This window comes from Somniosus microcephalus, chromosome 20 (genome assembly GCF_052327205.1).
Source record: "Somniosus microcephalus isolate GS21.2 chromosome 20, FLI_Smic_1.0, whole genome shotgun sequence".
Classification (NCBI taxonomy): Eukaryota; Metazoa; Chordata; class Chondrichthyes; order Squaliformes; family Somniosidae; genus Somniosus; species Somniosus microcephalus.
This window is the reverse complement of record NC_141006.1, coordinates 42,004,273-42,024,202: the sequence shown is the minus strand read 5'-3', so window position 1 is coordinate 42,024,202 and position 19,930 is coordinate 42,004,273. Positions and strand designations below refer to the sequence as shown.

The 19,930-nt window shown below is 44.0% G+C and overlaps 1 protein-coding gene across 1 annotated transcript in view; it reads left to right on the top strand.

The window, feature by feature from the left end:
* Positions 1–2,356: 2,356 nt before the first annotated feature.
* akirin1 (akirin 1) overlaps positions 2,357–19,930 on the top strand; it is a 40,280-nt gene continuing 22,706 nt past the window's right edge. The window contains exon 1 of the mRNA XM_085962491.1: positions 2,357–2,875. Within this exon, the coding sequence (XP_085818617.1) occupies positions 2,680–2,875 (196 nt within the window). The 5' untranslated portion in view covers positions 2,357–2,679. The remainder of the gene's footprint in view (positions 2,876–19,930) is intronic.

Sequence of the window (19,930 nt, the reverse complement as noted above, 5' to 3'; positions counted from 1 at the left end):
TAGACTACAAATCAGGCGTCATACCTTTAAGAAGGATCACACCTTTAAGAAACTCGATCTGCAACATAGTTAAGCCCAGAGCGGGGGAGGAGCAGTCGAAGCTGTGCACTGATGAAAGGCAGTCGTACTTTGTGTAGTCTCTGACTCCATTTTGTGTTCAGCATGCAGCCTCAACAATTAAACCTTTTCTGTTGAACCTCTCCAAGTTCAGTATTTTTTGTTAGGAGTACGTAGACTCCTACAGATTGTAAATAGCTGAGGCCCCAACACTGATCCTTGCGGCACCCCACTATTTACACCGTGCCAACCTGAAAAAGATCCATTTATCCCTACTCTCTGTTTTCTGTCCGATAACCAATCCTCTATCCATGCTACTATATTACCCCCAACCCCATGAGCCCTAATCTTGTGTAATAACCTTTTATGTGGCACCTTATCAAATGCCTTTTGGAAATCCAAATATACAGTACTACATCCACTGGTTCCCCTTTATCTACCCTGCAAGTTACAACCTCAAAAAACTCTAATAAATTTGTCAAACACGATTTCCCTTTCATAAAACCATGTTGACTCTGCCTAATCATGTTATGATTTTCTAAGTGACTTGATACCACTTCCTTAACAATGGATTCCAGCATTTTCCTGACGAATCATGTCAGGCTAACTGGCCTGTAGTTCCCTGCTTTTTCCCTCCTTCCTTTCTTGAATAGCGGTGTTACATTTGCGACCTTCCAATCCGCTGGGACCATTCCAGAATCTAGGGAATTTTGGAAAATAAAAACCAATGCATCCATTATCTCTTCAGCCACCTCTTTTACAATTCTAGGATTTAGGCTGTCAGGTCCAGGGGATTTGTCGGCTTTTAGTCCCATTAGTTTCTCTAGTACTTTTTCTCTACTTACATTAATTACGTTAAGTTCCACACCCTTATTAGACCCTTGTTTCCCCACCATTTTGGTATGCTTTTTGTGTCTTCTACTGTGAAGACAGATACAAAATTTTTGTTTAACATTTCTGCCATTTCCTTATTCCCCATAATAATTTCTCCTGTCTCAGCCTCTAAGGGACCAAAGTTTACTTTTGCTACTCTTTTCCTTTTTACATACTTGTAGAAACTCTTTCAGGTCGAGATCCCACAGATGCTGTCTGACCTGCTGAGTATTTCCAGCATTTTCTGTTTTTTATTTATTTTCTTTCAAACTATTGAAACAGGCATGTATCATGCTGTGATATATTTGACAACTTCCTCCAATTATTAGTTTTGAAATGAATTGATTCAGAATACCACTGTCAAAGGATGGGTGGAAACTGTGCTTTAAAAGCTGGCCCTCTTTTGGTTAGAACCACTTAACTGTAAATTAAGTAGAACTTAAAATAAAACTTACCAAATCAAATTAAAATTACATTGCCCGGGGTGATGATGCACTCCAGTCCCCGCAGCGCCCACCGGTCTCGGAAGGCCTCAAGTGTGCCGGCGGACACTGCGTGCTCCATCTCCACGGCCACCCGGGCGCGAACATAGCCGCGGAAGAGAGGCAGGCAATCGGGCTGGACGACCCCCTCGACCACCCGCTGCCTGGACCTATTAATGGCCACTTTGGTCAGGCCCAGGAGCAGTCCTACGAGGAGGTCCTCTGACCCGCCCGCTCCCCTCCGCACTGGGTGACTGAAGATCAGGAGCGTGGGACTTAAGTGCAACCAAAAATCGAGGAGCAGCCCCTTTAAGTAATGGAACAGGGGCTGCACCCTCACACATTGAATATAAACATGGAACACGGACTCCTCTAGGCCGCAAAAAAGGCAGGCGGCCTGGGAGTCCGTGAAACTACTTAACATTTTATTGCACGGGACTGCTGCATGCAACACCCTCCAGGCCAAGCCCCAATAGAAAAGGGGGGGACTCCCGCGTAGAGAGCCCCCCATTGGGGACCTCCGCCTCCGCCGGACAGCAAGATAGCACGCCAAGGCGTGTCCGGTCGGCAGGCGAAGATGGCAAAGTGGAGAGTGCGCAGGAGCAGCCCGTATAGGAAACCCCTCCACGCAGAGCTAAAGGGTCCTTAAAAGCTGGTGGAGTTTAGGACTAGTAATGTTGAACCTCAGCCAATACAGGCCTTCAAAAAAAAGGATACTGTCTCTTTAATAAAGACAAATATTTGCAAAGAAATGATAAGGGAAGGTGACCCCACGTGAATTACATTTGTGAATTGCACCTTTTTTTACTCCCGTGAAGCAATATTCAATACAACCAATAATTTAAATGTAAGATAAAATAGTTTTGATGACGATGAATTGCTGAGCAAGCAGTTTTAGTGAGGTTTTGTTTGAGCGGTGCTCCCCCGGCAGGGGCGGTGAGTGGAGGTGTCCACATTGTGACGCTGCTGAAAGTGAGGCTGTTGCTGGTTGCCTGGCCGGAGACGCCATTTGCTGCTTGAAAAGCGAAAGCTGCGAGTGGCTGAAGGAGAAGCACCACACAGACAGGGCGGCTTCACTTCGCCGTTCCGGAGCTTTTCCTAAGGAAAATTAAAATTAAAAGCTACATTTTCTTTTAAGAAGCCGAAACGCGGAGGTCGGCGGACCCCGGAGCGGTCGGTGGGACGGACGGACGTTTGCCTTTCCTGCCCTCCCTTGTCTGAGTTCGGAAGCCCAGGCGGTTGTTTGGCGAGCGGGTGTTGGCGGATCATGGCGTGTGGGGCCACACTCAAGCGGAGCGTCGAGTTTGACGCGCTGCTCAGCCCTCAGTCTCAGTCTCCCAAGAGGCGGCGGTGTATGCCTTTAACAGGGCCTGGCAGTGGGGCACCTTCGCCCCAGAAGTACCTGAAAACGGAGCCGGCGGCCTTTGGCGGAGAGAGCTCGTCAGCACAGAGGCTCACACCAGGTAATCTAACGGGGGAGGGGAGAGGGTGGCAGGGCAGTGGCACAGCCAGACAATGGCAATAAAAGCCGGGATTATTATGGGAGGGTGTTAAAAGGTGCAGCTTCCTAGGGAATTCATTCAGGCTTTGTTTCGCTATCTGCCTCACTGCTGTTGAACCTACGGCGACTTTACAAACAGAAGTCCCGATATGTTACCACCGTCAAAGTAGCCCTACATTGTGTACAATATAAAGCTGAAAATCGATGCAAATGTTGATCATTTTTTTTCACAGCCTCCCCCTCGGAAATGGCTGCCATTTTTTTAAGCAAGAGGAGGGGTCTTTAGCTGTTGCTAAATATACCTCGGAGGTTCTCTGGCCACTAAAATATCAGTCAGTATTTTAATATTGTTGAAGCTGCCAGAGAGATTTTAAATTATTTTTTGGGACAGAAATCTCAACGAGGTCTCCCAAAAAGTCATGATCTTCATTGGCGAAAGGCTTATTTATTGTATTATGGCTATACTTCAGGGTGTCGTAACTGCCTTCGTTTTGTGTAAAACCAATTATAACCTTTTTTTTTGCTACGACAGTGAACTGTGATATTTGTAATGCAGGAGCTGTGAGCTGATGGCAGAAGATGGCTCAGAATTGAAATTAAAATCGTCTTGACAATCTACTGTTCTAAGTTATTCTACTGTGGTAACAGCCAAATATACAATGTATTTACAACAGGTTTAAATGGTAATTTACAGTTCTTTAAATGGTGGGGGTGATAGTTTATCCGAAAACCTATGTAATTGATGCAATACCTGTTTTAATACCTTTTGGTTTGGTTTTAGAACAAAGATCTTGTTGGATATTCATCATAATATAAAGAAGCCTGTGGTACATTAATCTGAAATGAGGATTTTAATCAATCCCTGTTATATTGGTTTCTTTGTTTTGAAAATGTGCCATTAATAAGTTGGTACATTTTTGGGGAATGGGTGTTAATTAAAAAAAGATTAATGGGCAGGTGATTAAATGCAGAGCATTGTATAATATGTTCACTGACATATTAATGTTGGGCTTTTGTGGATAAGAAGTGAATTTGGCATGTTTGCATAGTAAACTAAAGGTGTAATTCATTTGTTTATGAATGCAAAATTGAAAGTGGCAGTGACTGGCTTAGTTGGTGTGCTTGCATTGATTAACTGCAAAATACTGTGTTGCAGTGCATTTTTTTTTAAGTTTGAATTTGTGACAAGCTCTCTAATCTAATTTGTACTGTGACCTGTGACTATCTCATTCATGCTCCCAAATTATCTGGGAGAATTGGTGGAAGAAAACACTGGTGGAGATTTGATGAGCCAAATGGCCTGTTTCCTAGTGGATATGGCCCCTACCCCCCACACTCTCTCCCTCCCCCCCCTACCCCCATTCACATCAGTTCTGACTGGATTTGGAAGGGGGGGGGGGTGGAGGCAGTGGAAATTGTTGTACTGTTAGCATTATTGGAGCAGCGTAGGGAGCTTTACTTTGCACCTGTGTTGTGACTGACTTGAGAGTGCTTGATGCTGACAATAGGTGCCTGAAACAAATTACATCTGTTTCTCAGAACTAACATTCCTTCATGAGCATAAACCTTTTTTTTTAAAAAGCATCTTTTGATCATCTGTCCTGGAAATCCACTTTAATAGTATTCAATGTTTTGGGAATGTCATTTCACTCTTGAGAATTTCCCAATGAATCCATGCCAGCACATTAAATGTTAATTTTATGCATGCACATAACACGATTTATCATTTTAGTCTTCATGAATTATAGCCTTGTAGTTCTCTTTACAGTCTCTATTTTTGCCTGAGCCATCTTGCTTTCTCTATGGTTCTTCTATGTCTGAACTTTGCTTCTCCAATCTCCCAAGTCTGTCTTCCTTGCTTTAGTGTTTTAATTTTGATCTCTAATGAATCCTCTACTATTGTAACTGGAGATCCCAATATTGTTTTGGCTGCTGACCTAGATGTGTCTGATGAATTGAAACTGTTTTACAATTTTCACTTAATTTTTCTGTGCTGGCATAAACCTTAGTTCTATTTGCTGTTTAGTATTCTGTTTCTTTGCGCCCCTGTGAAGTGTCTTGGGATTTTTTTTAATATGTTATGCCACTATATATAAATGCAAGTTATGTCAAACTGCTTGGGGGTGAGTTACTTTTCCTACCGAATGTTTCGTTGGTATCCTGGATTGAGTTTCCTGGGTTTGAGTTTCCAAACATTTTAGAAAAAGTGTCCAATAAACCACTTTTTTAACATGCACTAAAGTTTTGAGCTCAAAGTAATTGCTATTGTTTGCAATCTCAAATTGGAAGAGGAGTTGATGGTTCTGTCTGAAAAAGCTTGTACATCTCCTCCATGAACATGTTTTATCACTATTTTACTAACTAGCAGGCTATGATTGTTTTCCATGCTTAATGGACAGAGTGAAATCAACAGTTTCAATTCATCAGAGACATCTAGATCAGCAGCCAAAACAATATTGGGATCTCCAGTTAAAGTAGAAGATTCATTAGAGATCAAACTTAAAATACTAAAGCAAGGAAGACCGACGTGGGAGATTGGAGAAGCAGAGAGAAAGCAAGATCGCTCAGGCAAAAATAAAAACTGTAGAGAGAACTACGAGGCTATAATAATTCAAGAAGACTAAATGATAAATTATGTCATATGTGCACACAAAATTAATATTTAATGTGCTGGCATGGATTCATTGGAAAATTCTCAGTGTTGTATACAATTTTGTTGGTGATGGATTTGTAACTGGAATGAAGATCACATAATTGGATATTTTGGGTTTATAATCCATTGAGAAGGCAGTGTTAAAAATTCAGTTGTCTGGGTGTTGATTATCCAGGAAGATTTGCTCAATTTTGTTCCCACATAGATGGGCCAATTTCTCATTTTAGCCTTTTGTTTAAAGGATAAAGTATCTGCTTTGAAAAAATGTACCTAGAAGTTGGATTTCCTTTTAAATTAGAGTTACTAAGGTTCATACTCACTTTATCTCTTTGCAGTAATTTTTAGTTTCATCTTTTAAAATTAAAGTCTCAGCAGCTAGTCGAAGAAGCAGATTCATGAAGGCAGTAAATGCAGTGTTGGTGGACTACAGTATCAAAGTTACATTCTGGTGTCTAAAATTGCAATATTTTTCATGTAATAGACAGTTGCATTGTAGATCTGAGTAATTAGTACCATTTAATATACTGGTATTAGCTGTTTTATCCATATGTTGCTGTTTCAAGAATCTTTTTAAATAAAAAAACTTTTTAAAAGTGGTAATTTTTTTTCACTTTTAAAGGAAGATTATCCTTGCAGGGTTAAAACCCCATTGGTTTGTTCAAATATCTCAAAATAAAATGTGGAATAATTCTAATGTGAGCATAATTCATCTGGCAAGCAAAATGGATAGCTGTCCATCAAGAATAATGAAAACAGGCAACCATTGCCTTGTGTTGCCCCTTAGAGAGTTGTACTGAGGTAATTTCTGAAACTTTAGCAGAGTTGCCTCAAAACAGTATAATGGCTTGAAGAATTTAAATCTTTTGTTTCTGAGAAAATGGGCTGCCAAATGAGGGGCAGCAGATCAGTTTCTTGTGCAAAGGTACTAAAAATTCGAGTGCATATACACATTTAAAAATGTGATATTTGAAAAATATCCTTGTGTTGCGCATTATGTAGAATGAAAATGTTTTTTCTCCGTCTTCTGACATTACCCTTTTTACATTAATGCATTAGAAAATGAGGAACTGGTGATATAAAATAATGTGATTGTGGTGGTCCTTTGGGAGCTTTTCCCTTCAGTAAGGTGCATGCTGGAGTGAGTTTCCTGTTTGTTGCATGAATATATTTATGGAAGGTTGAAATTTTTTATCTAACTTTTTGAGGGTACTTTGAGTTCCTATGACAGCAGAAATTGCCTTGTATACTTTGAATGATGTGATCAATGAAAGCATGCTGAGATTCTGTGATGCAGTAGTATCAAAGTGCTGCAGAGGCGGATGTCACAATTAAGTCCACGTGGACTGAGGGTTTTTAATTTAGGTTATGTACAGGGCACTTTTATCCGGGACCGGCGTGGTGCTGGTTGATCAAAAAGTCCGGATTACAGAGAGGTATACTTACTAAGATCCGAGAGCCCCGTACACGGCCACAGGTGCAGGAGCCCCGGTTATACGGCACTTGTGCAGAAGTCCCGGTTACACGGCCACAGATCCAGGAGCCCCGGTTACACGGCACTTGTGCAGGAGTCCCGGTTACACGGCCACAGATCCAGGAGTCCCTGTTGTACGGCCACAGGTGCAGGAACCCTGGTTACACAGCACTTGTGCAGGAGTCCCGGTTACACGGCCACAGATCCAGGAGTCCCGGTTGCACGGCCACAGGTGTAGGAACCCCGGTTACACGGCCACAGATCCAGGAGCCCCGGTTACACGGCCACTGATATGAAGTAAAACTTAACCTGAACCTACTCCTGAATTTTGCCGGTTAAGAGAGATTTATGGTTTTTTTTAGGTGCCGGTTAAAAGAGTTTCCTGTAGTAGAGATAAGAGAACTTTATTATCTCTGTAAAAGAGATGATTGAGTGCTGGTGCACTGAGTGACAAAGTGTGTATTTGGCCCTCTTTAAAACAAAAGATTTGTAGCTGGAATTGCAACTAGTTTGTATTTTAAAATTTTAGAAGTATGGAAGAAAATAGAATTCATTAGAATGTACAAGTTCGGCGTCTTGCGTTTTTTTGCCTTTTGATTCTCAGCGTTCTGAATGCAACTGATTTAGGAACAGGGGGAGGCCAATCCGCCTCTTGAGCCTGTGCCACCATTCAATTAGATCATAGCTGATCTGCATTTCAACTCTATTTACCTGCCTTTGTTCCAGATCTCTTCCCCAGCAAGAATCTATCGATCGCCAACTCAAATTTCAATTGCCCCAGTATCCACTGCCTTTTGGGAGCAAGTTCCAGGTTTCCACTATCATTGAAAAAATGCTTCCCAATATCACTCCTAAATGGCCCAGCTCTAATTTTAAGGTTATGTCTTTTTTAATTCCCCCAACCAGATGAGAGTATCTAGCATATCAAAACCATATATAATTTTAAACACCTTGATTTGAATCATGCCTCAACCTTCTAAACTCAAGGGAATACAAGTTTATATTTATGCAACTTGTCTAATTTTTAGCCTGGTATAATTCTGTTGAATCTCTGCTGTACCCCTTCTAAGGCCAATATATCTTTCCTGGGGTTTGGTGCCCAAAACTAGATGTAATATCTCCAAGTTTGCAGACGACACAAAGCTGGGTGGGCATGTGTGCTGTGAGGAGGATACAGAGAAACTCCAGTATGATTTGGACAGGTTGGGTGATTGGGCAGATGCAGTATAATGTGGATAAATGCGAGGTTCTCTACTTTGGTGGCAAAAACAGGAAGGCAGATTATTATCTGAACGGCAATAGATTGGGAAAAGGGGAAGTGCAACGAGACCTGGGTGTCCTTGTGCACCAGTCGCTGAAGGTAAGCATGCAGGTGCAGCAGGCGGTTAAGAAGGCGAATGGTATGTTGGCCTTCATAGCGAGAGGATTCAAGTACAGGAGCAAGGATTTCTTGCTGCAGTTATACAGGACCTGGGTGAGACCACACCTTGAGTATTGTGTGCAGTTTTGGTCGCCTTATTTGAGGAAGGACGTTCTTGCCATGGAGGGAGTGCAGTGAAGATTCACCAGACTGATACCTGGGATGGCAGGAATGACGCATGAAGAGAGATTGGGTTGATTGGGCTTATATTCGCTGGAGTTTAGAAGAATGAGGGGGGATCTCATTGAAACTTATAAAATTCTAACAGGACTAGATGCAGGAAGGATGTTCCCGATGGTCGGGGAGTCCAGAACCAGGGGTCACAGTCTAAGGATAAGGGGTAAGCCATTTAGGACAGAGATGAGGAGGAATTTCTTCACCCAGAGAGTGGTGAACCTGTGGAATTCTGTACCACAGAAGACAGTTGAGGCCAACTTATTAAATATATTCAAGAAGGAGTTAGATATATTTCTTAAGGCTAAAGGGATCAAGGGATATGGGGAGAAAGCAGGGACAGGGTACTGAATTTGGATGATCAGCCGTGATCTCATTAAATGATGGAACAGGCTCGAGGGGCCAAATGGCCTACTCCTGCTCCTATCTTCTATGTTTCTAAAACTGAAAGCAGTACTCCAGATGGGGTCTAACCAAAACTCTCTACAGGCAAAGCATAACTTCCTCACTTTTCAATTCCAATCTCCTTGAGAGAGGCCAAAATTCCATTAGCCGTTTTTGATTACTTTTTGCACTAACTTTTGATTTGTTTACATGCATACCTAAATGCTTTTGCTCCTCCATCACTCCTGGGGGGGAGAAATTCAGTTGTTTAGCGCCTGTCGGGGGCGCTAATGAAGTAGCGCCGGGGCGAGGCGAATCCAGTCGCCCCTTAGCGCCGCCGCTAACGGTTAGCGCCTGGGGCTTTAGCGCCAGGCAGGCCGTGACATAAGTGTACGTGCAACGCCCAGAGCGTCAGATCTACCAAATTGATTAACAGCCCCTACCTTAGCGCCTCGCCCCGACAACGACAGGCAGAGGGGGCGTGAAGCAGGTGGATGGCGGCTCCAGGGGCGCTATTTAAAGGGATCCGTCGCAGCTGTCAGGTTAGTGCTGTTTCGCTGCTTCCTTTTCAGTTTGCGATTGTGCAAGAGTTTAATTCAGTAATTTAAAGGTTCATTAGTATCAAGGAGTGTTGTGGCTACTAAAAATTTGTTACATTTATTCTAACAATTTCGAAGTGCTAGACATCGTTACATTAATGGGGGCTGTACTGGCAGACGACCTCGCCCTCTAGGATCTACTGTGGAGGGAGCACAGGCATCGAGAAAAATTGCAGGATGTGGCCATCAGGGCTCTCAACAGGAGGCCTTACCCTCCGAGGGTATTCTGAGAGCACTTCTCCTACCTCCAATTAAGTGAGGAGCAGTGCATTAGAAGGCTCTGCTTCAGCAAGGATGTGGTCACTGAACTCTGCCACCCCCTGCAACCAGACCTCGAGCCTCAGATCAGGTTGATCACAGCGTGCTCAGTGGCAGTCAAGGTCACCGTTGCCCTCAAATTTCTTCACCAATGGTTCCTTCCAGTCTGCAACAGGAGATATAGCTGAGATCTCTCAGTTCGCTGTCCATCGCTGCACCCGGGAGGTCACCGAGGCTCTCTACGGTAGAAGAAGTGACTACGATTTCCTTCCCCATCACCAGAGAGAAGCGGGACGAACGTGTATGTGGTTTTGCCAGATTAGCAGGCTTCCCCATGGTGCAGGGCGCCATTGACTGCACCCACGTGGCTTTGCAGGCACCGCATAACAATCCTGAGGTCTTCCGTAACCGTAAAGGCTACCACTCATTTAATGTGCAGTTGGCGTGCGACCGCAGACAGTGAATCATCAGTGTGAATGCCTGCTATCTTGGCAGCAACGATGCCTTCATCCTGTGCCAGACCAGCCGCCACATCAAGCTCTCAGCTGACAGGTCGGAGACGAGGGGTATCCGCTCTCCACCTGGCTCATGACGACCCCCACTCTGCAACCCCAGCATTCCTGCTCAGCACTCATAATGAGAGCCATGCTGCCAACTGGAACATCATCGAGCAGACCATCGGGGTGTTCAAGCAATGGTTCTGTTGCCTTGACTACGCTAGAGGAGCCCTCCAGTACTTGCTGGAGCAGGTGTCCCATTTCGTCATGGTCTGCTGCATGCTCCAACTTGCCCAGCCCGTGCCACCAGGGATTGTGGGACCACCTCAGGAGGAGGAGGAACAGGAGCGAGGGAGAAGGCAGCCACTGAATCGGTCTACTGGAAGGGCCGCCTCATCAGACTGTGGTTCCAATAAATTAAACCCCAGATCCCCATTGCTCACCATATCCCCATCATTCCATCCCTGTTGCAACCCTTATCGCAGCGCAAAGCTGAAATGCGAGACACCACATTCATCCAAGGCCAATTAATACATTTATTAATAATCAGTGAACACATTTTTTTCACCATTAGCACCTATCATCTCTTTGTGCATGCCCATCACCCTTCTTCCAAAGGTCTCGCCTTTGAGGTGCGCATCGGAGTCCTGTAAAGCAGAAAACATGCGTGAACTAGCCCTCCGGGGAGCTGACTCCCAAGCTACCCTTTGCCTCTGGCCTTGCTGCAGCCTACTCATCCCTGGTGCAGATCCTGCTACCATACCAGCCTCTAAGGCATGTGTAGTGCCAGTATCTGAGCTGGTGCTTGCAGGTGAGACATGCAGTGACGTGGTGTATTCTTTGTCGTCCTCTTCTTCCACCTTGCTCTCTGGTACTTGCTCATTATCTGAAAGCATAAAGGCACAAGAGTTGGGTTAAGGTGAGGGGAGGGGGCAGGAAGGGAGAAAGGCATGCATACAGCATAATTAGCTGGAAAGTGGAAAAGGCTTGTGGAATGTGAGCAGGAGTAGGGATGAACATACTGTTGTCCCCGAGGGGATCAACATCGCCGGTGGCCACGGCGCTCACCACCTGGCACCCAATGATTTGCAGCACTCCTTTTCCTCCAACTCAGTGGTTGGGTGTCAGGTTGTCTCCTGCCTGTGCGCTCCTGCTTCCTCCTGTTGTGAGCAAGAGAGAGGAAAGTGTGAGAGTGTGTGGAGCAATGCATTTGGGAGATGTGCTTGCCATAGTTGAATAACTGTCATTGTGTGCAAGGTGTGAGATGTGGGTGTGAGTGTTGGTAGGAGGAGATTGTTGGTGGGTGAGTGCTGGGGGTGTGGTGCTTTGGGCAGTGTGTGTGCAGACTGAGGAATTTGTTGAAGTATTGACAGACCCTGACCACCCGAGTGAGGTTGTTAAATTTCTCCCTGCACTGTGTGGGTCCTGGGGACCACGGTGCTGCCCGAGACCTGCTGGGCTACCTCCCTCCACATGGTGCGGAAGACTTGCGGCGAGGGCCTCCTGCCACTTGCTGGGTACAGCAATGCCCTCCCTCTCCATGGCGAAGACCAATGCCTGGTTGCAGAATCTGAGAGCGCTCTCCCTGGGCCACTGATCTACCATAATGACACCTCCTTCAGTGGTCCGGTTTGTTTTTCTTGGCCTTTTGATGATTGCTGAGACAGCTGCAGAACCAGCAATGCTGAGAATGAGGTTCTGCAGCATGATTGAACCTCCTTTACGAACTGGAAAGAGCCTGTGGCAATGATGACTCACGATTAGACTGCACCTGAAATTGCTTAGCGCTCTGCATCTTAACGCCACTGAGCTAGGTCTTTAGTGCTCCCATCCTTTCTTTGAGTGATGACACTGAATTTTGCGTGCAGTGAGATTCATTAGCGCCTGGCGCTAATTCTCAAACTATTCCAAAGGTAGCGCCCATTGCTGGGCGGTAATGAATTTTACCCCCCCCCCCCCCTCAGTCTCTTACCCTTGGCTCCAAAGTGAATGACCTGACACGTCCCCACATTGAACTTCATCTGCCATAGTTTTGTCCACTTAGTTTGTCTATGTTCCTTAGTAACTTTCTGCTCCCAGCCACATAACTTACTGTCCCTACTAACTTGGTGTCAATTGCAAACTTGGATATACAACTGTGTTCTTTCACCAAGTCATTGATATATGTGGTGAAAAGCAGAGGCCCCTGTACAGATCCTGGCGGCTCACCACCTGTCACATCCCGCCAATTGGAGATTGCACCCTTTATCCCTACTGTCTCCTGCCTCCAAACCAATTACCAACCCATGACACAAGGTTGCCTCTAATTCTGCGCGTGCTCATTTTTCTCTTGTGTGGAGCCTGATCCAATCCCTTCTGGAAGTCCATATTGGCAACCTCCATAGACACACTCCTAACCACTGTTCGTGATTCCTCAAAAATAAACGACTAGATTAGTTAAACATGACCTACCCGTCACATCCAAGGTGACTCTTTGATCAGCTTATGCTTGTCCAAGTGTTCAGTCACTCTGTCTCTGAAAGTCCAGTGCCTTCCCTGCGATTTGTTAAATTTACAGTCTGTAGCTACCTGGTTTCTCCCTCCCTCCCTTGTTAGATATTGCAGTGACTATTGCAATTTTCCAAACCAAAGGCACAATTCCTGGCACTAGAGACCTTTAGAAAATTATGACTTGCTTCTGCAATTTTATCATCTATTTCTTTTAATAACCTGGGGTGGAAATAATCTGGTTCTGGAGGTTTGTTTATCTTAAGTCCTATTATTTTCTTCATTGCCATTTTTAAAAACTTTTATTAAATCCACTAAGTTCCTCCCGATGACTTTTAGGTGCCTTTGGTATTTTATCCTCTTACTCCACTGTGTAAACAGATACAAAGTACTCATTGAACAAGTCTGCCATTTCCTTATCTCTCGCGGTCTTGTCTGCATCCAACTTTAATAGACTTGCATTCCCCTTTACCACTCTTCCCTTGTTTTAAATATATTTGCTTTGATACCCCTTGCAATTTTTCTTACATATTCCCTTTTTGCACTCATTACTTTCTTTGTATCCCTTTTTATAGCTGGATTTCCACTTTTTCTTGCATTTGTACAAGCCTTTTCTTTTAGCTTGATGGTATCTGTTGCCTCATTTATTGACCAGATTTGCTTAACTACACAAGTGGGACCATTGCCTTTTAGAGGTGTGTACTGGTTTTGTATCATACCAAATACTTCTTTGAATACTTCCTACCATTTGTAGGATTACCTATTAACAATTCAGCCCAGTTTACAGTGGTCAATTTATTTCTCATCCTTTCAGAGTTTACCTTGCTTAAATTTACAACTTTTGTTTGTGACCATTCCTTCTCCCCCCTCAAACCTAATGTCAAATTCAATCGTTATATGGTCACTATTTGCAAGATGCTCCCTTTACAGTCTGTTGACTAATTTTAGTTTGTTACTCATCAGTAACTCCAGTGGCCTGTTACCCTGTATGCTCAAACATATCCTGGAAAACTGCCCTGAATCTCTCATGATAGCCACTTGTTTTTGCTACATGCTGCCCTGATCTCTCTCTCCATCCCCCTCCCCCCCCCCTCCCCCAACTACATCACTGCTATCGGATCTGAAGACCTCTCCTACCAGAGTCTTGCATCCTTTGCTGTTACTTAGCTCTACCCAGTTTCCACTGCCCAATTACCCTTGCTGAAATTCCTTTTTACTGCAGTAATTGTCATTTATCAATATTGCTATTACACCTCTTCTAACTTCCCTGTCCCTTCTAAACATCCTATAGCCTGGAATATTTAGCTCATGCTCTGGTTGTAGCCAGGTCTCTCTAATGGCTAATACATCATATGCTTTAAGCTGAATATGTGCTTCAAACTCACTTGTTTTATTTCTTATGCTACATGCATTTGTGTATAGAAAGCTTATTATCTGGTAACTCTCCCTGTCCTGTTCTCTACAGGTCTTTTTCCTCACTTTTTTGGCTAAGTGTGGATTTTCCCCTCCCCTAACCAGTTTAAACCTTTCATCACTGCCCTATTTACCCTTTCCACAAGGACAAGAGTGCCTCTCCAGTTTAGGTGAGGGTCATCCCATTTGTACAACCTTACCTGGCCTCACATGTGCTCCTAGTGTCCCAGGAATCTGAAACTCTCCCTTCTACACCATCCTTCCAGCTTTTCCCATCTGGTTCCATGTGTGGCACTGGGATTCATCTAGAAATTACTATTGCTCTGGAGTAATCTAGAATTTAGCTCCTTGAAATCTCTCTGCAGAACCTCAAACCTATGACACAATGGGTAAAGGCACCACTCCATGTTTAGTTAAACCTGTCCAAACATCCCACTCATTGGGCGTAAAGCTATATTTATTCAATGTACAATGTCTGCAGGTCCTGGTGTTGGCTTTGGTACCAGACAGTCATTTAAATTAGCCAAATCTACTTTTTCTGATCATGAGGTTTCGCCTTGTCAAAGCCTATTTGGTTACCACACAACAATGTAAGGCATTTTGTTCTCATTTTGCCACTGCTCACCTTTTCTCTATTTTTGCATAGGTTTGATCATGCAGGGTACAGTAAAAAAAAGCACGGTCTCGCTATAATTGTAAATTAAGTTGAGTTGATACTCTAACAAACCCGGCAACACTTCCTCAGTCCGTGCATTAGCAGCGGGTTTGCCACTTTTTCATCACACAGCTTTTTGTAAACAAGATTGTGTCTCACTTTCCAGTGGCACAGGTATCCATGTAATGCTTAAAAGCTTACCATGCCAAGTTCTTGGCTTTCAACTGGTAGCTGTAAAATGGACATTTCTGAGCTCTTTTTGTGATTAAAGCACCTAAATAACGCTTCATCAACAGCGGCCATCTTACTTTCACGCTTCTGTTTCCTATCCCGGTTTTTGTTTTTGCCAGTCCTTCGAGACATCTGTTCTTTTTAGAAACCTGAGAATCAGAAATGCCAGGCTTCTGTGTGACTAGCTTTTGAATTTTCAATTCCTTCACGTTGTTCAAGGCATCCACTTGGTTATGCAACCTGTTAATGTGTTTTTCTGTTCTATCTTGAAATTCGACTTCCATTGTTTCCTTACCCACCCAACACTATAACAAATGGAAACCAGGTCAAACCAGTTTTTAGACGCATTGACTGATGAACCCAGTCAGATTGTGAGGTGAAGTCTCTGGTCAAAGGTGAAAAGTCTTGTTAAAGCAGGATTTCTTTGTGCCATGCTTGCATATACAGGTGGACTATCTTTTATCCGAAAACCTCGGGACCAGCCGTGTTTCGGTTTTCGGAGAATTTCGGATTTCGGAAGGTGGGCCGGCGGGGGTCGTGCGCACGACTTACGCTGACGCGCTGCGTAAGTCGTGCGCGCGGACCCCCGCCGGCCCTGACCCCCGCGGACCGACCCCGACCGCCGACTTACGGGCGCGGGGGGTCGTGCGCACGACTTACGCTGACGCTCAGCGTAAGTTGGCAGGGGTCGGGGCCGGTGGGGGTCGGGGTCAGCGGGGGGGTCGGGGCCGGCGGGGGGTCGTGCGCACGACTTACGCTGAACGAAAAAACCTTCGGTTTTTAGAGGGTTTCGGTTTTCGGAAGTTTGGATAAAGGGTAGTCTACCTGTATTGCCATAAATGAGAGTGCAATTGAAACACAATTTTCACAGTTGGAAGTATAGAGGAAAAATGGGCCTATCCTTGAGAATGATAGACCCAATAACAAGCTACAGGAAACTTTTTTTTATCCGGCACAGACGGGACCGATGTGGTGCCGGTTCATCAAAAATTCCAGATAACCGAACGCTATAGTAAAGATACGGAGCTGAGAGCTCCGTATAAAGCAACAAACCCAACAGCTTCAGAACAATGGCCACAAGTTGCAAGCGTCTCTGTAGCTTAGCAACAGCTGCAGCCACACCCTTGCACAGCAACAAATGGAGGAAGGCAAGTAATAAAAGTTACCTGAACCTACTCCTGAATTTTGCCGGTTAACCGAGATTCCCGGTTATTTAGGTGCCGGTAAATCAAGTTTCCTGTAGTTGCTTGTAAATTGCAGATATCCAGATTTATTGTAAGAAATGTTACACTCCTTGTCACTCTATCACTGACCTCTTCTAGCAACTGGCATCAGACCAATACTTGAAGGTGTGTGAGTGCAGTAAAAGAATACCATTATTGCACTTTTCCCCCCCCCCCCCCCCCCCCCCCCCCCGCAAGTGGCAAGGAAGCACTTTGTCACTCAGAAGTGATGAGTAAAGACAATGTGGCAGAGATCAGCAATTTAGTGATGTGGGAATTGAGTATGAACCTGTATGCTGGCATTACTGTGCACCACCAAATGGGATATTTCAGTGGGTGCAAGGGTTTTTTTTTTTTAAAGTTTAATTTCTATTGTACAGAGTTAACCCAGACTGTTTTAACCAAATTCACAGATGAAGTTTGCTTAGATGAGCAACGAAATTACTGTCTTTCTGGCATAAGTTTTCAAACTAGGTCCCTGCACTCGGGATTTTGTGGTTAAATTTCTGAAGTTTTCTGTTTTTTTAACTTTCTAGCGTTATTTCTGTTGCTGTATACTAACTAACGTTTCCTGCAAACTCTCACTTGTCTTTTGGAAGTTGGAATGGGGGTCCCCCTGGATGTGTCTATTTACAGAATAATTTCAAAACCATTGCAGTAGTTTCAGTATTTCATATTCGGGGCAATGCTTTGTGTCATTACTTTTGAAGAGCTGTTTGAAATCAATTGCAAGTAATGGAATAAAAATGACTGGTGTATTAATGCCTTCTGGTTTGCTGTGAATGATTAGTGTTTATGAAAATGTTATTTAAATTTGTTACTATTATACAAGATTAGGGTTGCAAAGGGGTGGAAAGTTTCCGGTAAATTTCCGGAAATTTTCCACGGGAAGTTTATTTTGGGAATTTTGCCCAAAAAAGCACATGCTAGCATAATATTGTTTTTTTTGTATTTCTTTCTTTTTTTTCCCCACAGGTCCTCTCTTAAAATTACTAACAGAGATGGAATCTTAGTTATTAAGGAATTTCTTAATCAATATATGTTTATCTTCTTACTTGGCTTGTTTTAATAATTACAAGTTTTGTGTGTGACTGTGAACAAATGTGTCCTGATTGGTTGGATGAGCGATTTAGCTCCCTCTATTTGTAATATTTGCATATCGAATTGTGATTGGCCTGCAGGCATCTGTAAGACTGCTATAGTTTTTTTAAGATCCAGGTTAGGGGTCCTGAGGGAAGTCATTTTGTTTTCTGCTGATGTGATGATGCAGTAAGTAAATCAGACTTTATACCAAATAAACCAGTTACTTGTTGAACTCTGTTGTCCTTCAATTTAAAATATACAAAATAATACACTATTGGTGATGTAGCGTCGTGTGTGTGTGTACAGGTCATGCTTCCATCACATGGAGCATCAGCAAAAATGTACTCGCCCTGTTGCAATCGTGCTGATCGACCGCAGTTCGACACCGAGATGAATGCCCTTTATTTCTCTGCATAGAACAATGCCACGTTTACCGTCGGATGTGTGGAAGCATTTTACCCCAGGCATTAAAGATGGAAAGACTGTGTACATGTGCAAATACTGTAGAAAGCCATATGTTAAGAATGCCACAAAGATGCAGCAGCATTTATCCAAATGCAACAACTTCACTCAAAGCTCACAGCAGTCAGCCCAGAGTTCCTCTGCTTCCATTCAAGAAGATGATGGTTCTCATTCAGCATCAGGCTCCTTATCATCAGCAACTCCTGGCCCACTTGGAAGGTTCTTTGATACAATGGATAACCATAGCCAGAAGAATGCAGATGAGTGCCTTGCTTGAGCTGTATATGCAACAGGCTCACCCCTCATGCTCACAGCCAATGTGTACTGGAAGAGATTTTTCAATGTTATTCGCCCTGCATACTGTCATCCCACCAGACATGCTTTGTCTACTTATTTGCTGGAGGCTGAGTATAACAGAGTCCAAGGAAAGCTCAAAGAAACGATAGCAGACTGTGGTGCAGTTATCTCAGATGGGTGGTCAAATGTACGAGGGGAGGGCATCATAAACTACATCGTCTCCACTCCTCTCCCAGTGTCCTTCAAGAGCACAGACACGAAGGACAACAGACACACAGGCACATACATTGCTGATGAGCTGAAAGCGGTCATCAACGATCTTGGATCACAAAAGGTCTTTGCAGTAGTTACTGACAATGCTGCGAATATGAAGGCTGCTTGGGCTCAAGTGGAGGAGGCCTACCCTCATATTACGTCTATTGGGTGCGCAGCTCATGGGCTTAACCTGCTCCTCAAGGACATCATGGGTTTGAGAACCATGGAAGCACTGTACAAGAGAGCCAAGCAAGTTGTTAAGTATGTCAGGGGAAAACAGGTAGTTGCAGCAACCTACAACTCCAAGCAAATGACAAAGAACAAGAACACCACACTGAAGCTGCCCAACAACACTAGATGGGGTGGTGTTGTCATAATGTACAACAGCCTTCTGGAGGGTAAGGAGTCGCTGCAAGAAATGGCAATATCCCAGTCTGGGGATATGGAAACCACCATCAAGAAAATACTGCTGGATGATGTGTTTTGGGAGAGAGTGGTTAGCAGCCTTAAACTACTCTCACCAGTAGCATCTGCAATTGTTCAGATTGAAGGAGATGACGCTGTCTTGTCAGATGTTCTCAGGCTTTTTACTGATTTAAAAGAACAAATCAGCATTGCCCTACCCACATCCCTGCTGCTCAAAGCAGAGGAGAAGGCAATTGTTCAATTCATACAGACGCGTCAAGAATTTTGTGTCAAGCCGATTCATGCTGCAGCATACATGCTGGACCCAAAGCATGTTGGGAGACCAATACTTTCTGGAGAACAGATCAACAGCACTTAGTGTGATTTCTACCCACTCACACCATCTCAATCTGGATGTGGGCAAAGTTCTGGGAAGTCTGGCAAAGTTCTCTACCAAGCAAGGTCTTTGGGATGGGATATGGGAATCATGCAAGCATATCAGTGCACATACCTGGTGGAAGGGACTTTGTGCATCTGAGGCCCTGTCACCTATTGCATCGGTGATACTCCAAATCCCACCTTCATCAGCGGCCTCTGAACGAAACTGGTCACTTTTTGGGAATGCGCATACAAAGGTGCGCAACAGGCTGACTAACGAGAGTGGAGAAACTGGTGGCTATCCAGGCGAACCTACAACTTATTGAGCCAGATACAGAAGTGTCCACCACACAGCTAGACACTGACACAGGAGGAAATGGACACGTCAGAGAATCAGGAGGAGCAATGATGAGTAGAAGACTCAGAAGACTCATGAGTAGAAGACTCAAAGGGACAAAATAAGGACAAATTACAGGCTAAATAAGCTGACGCTCTTATTTTATTTTATTTTAGATGGGTCTTTTTTGTGGGGTTCAATAAAGTTCAAAATTATAACCTAAATAAAGTTTTGAAAGCCTGTTTTTATTTGTATGGAACAGTATGTCTATTTTGACGACAAAGATAATATAAGGGTCAGAGACAAAAACCATCAGTGTGCAAAAAAACTCTAAA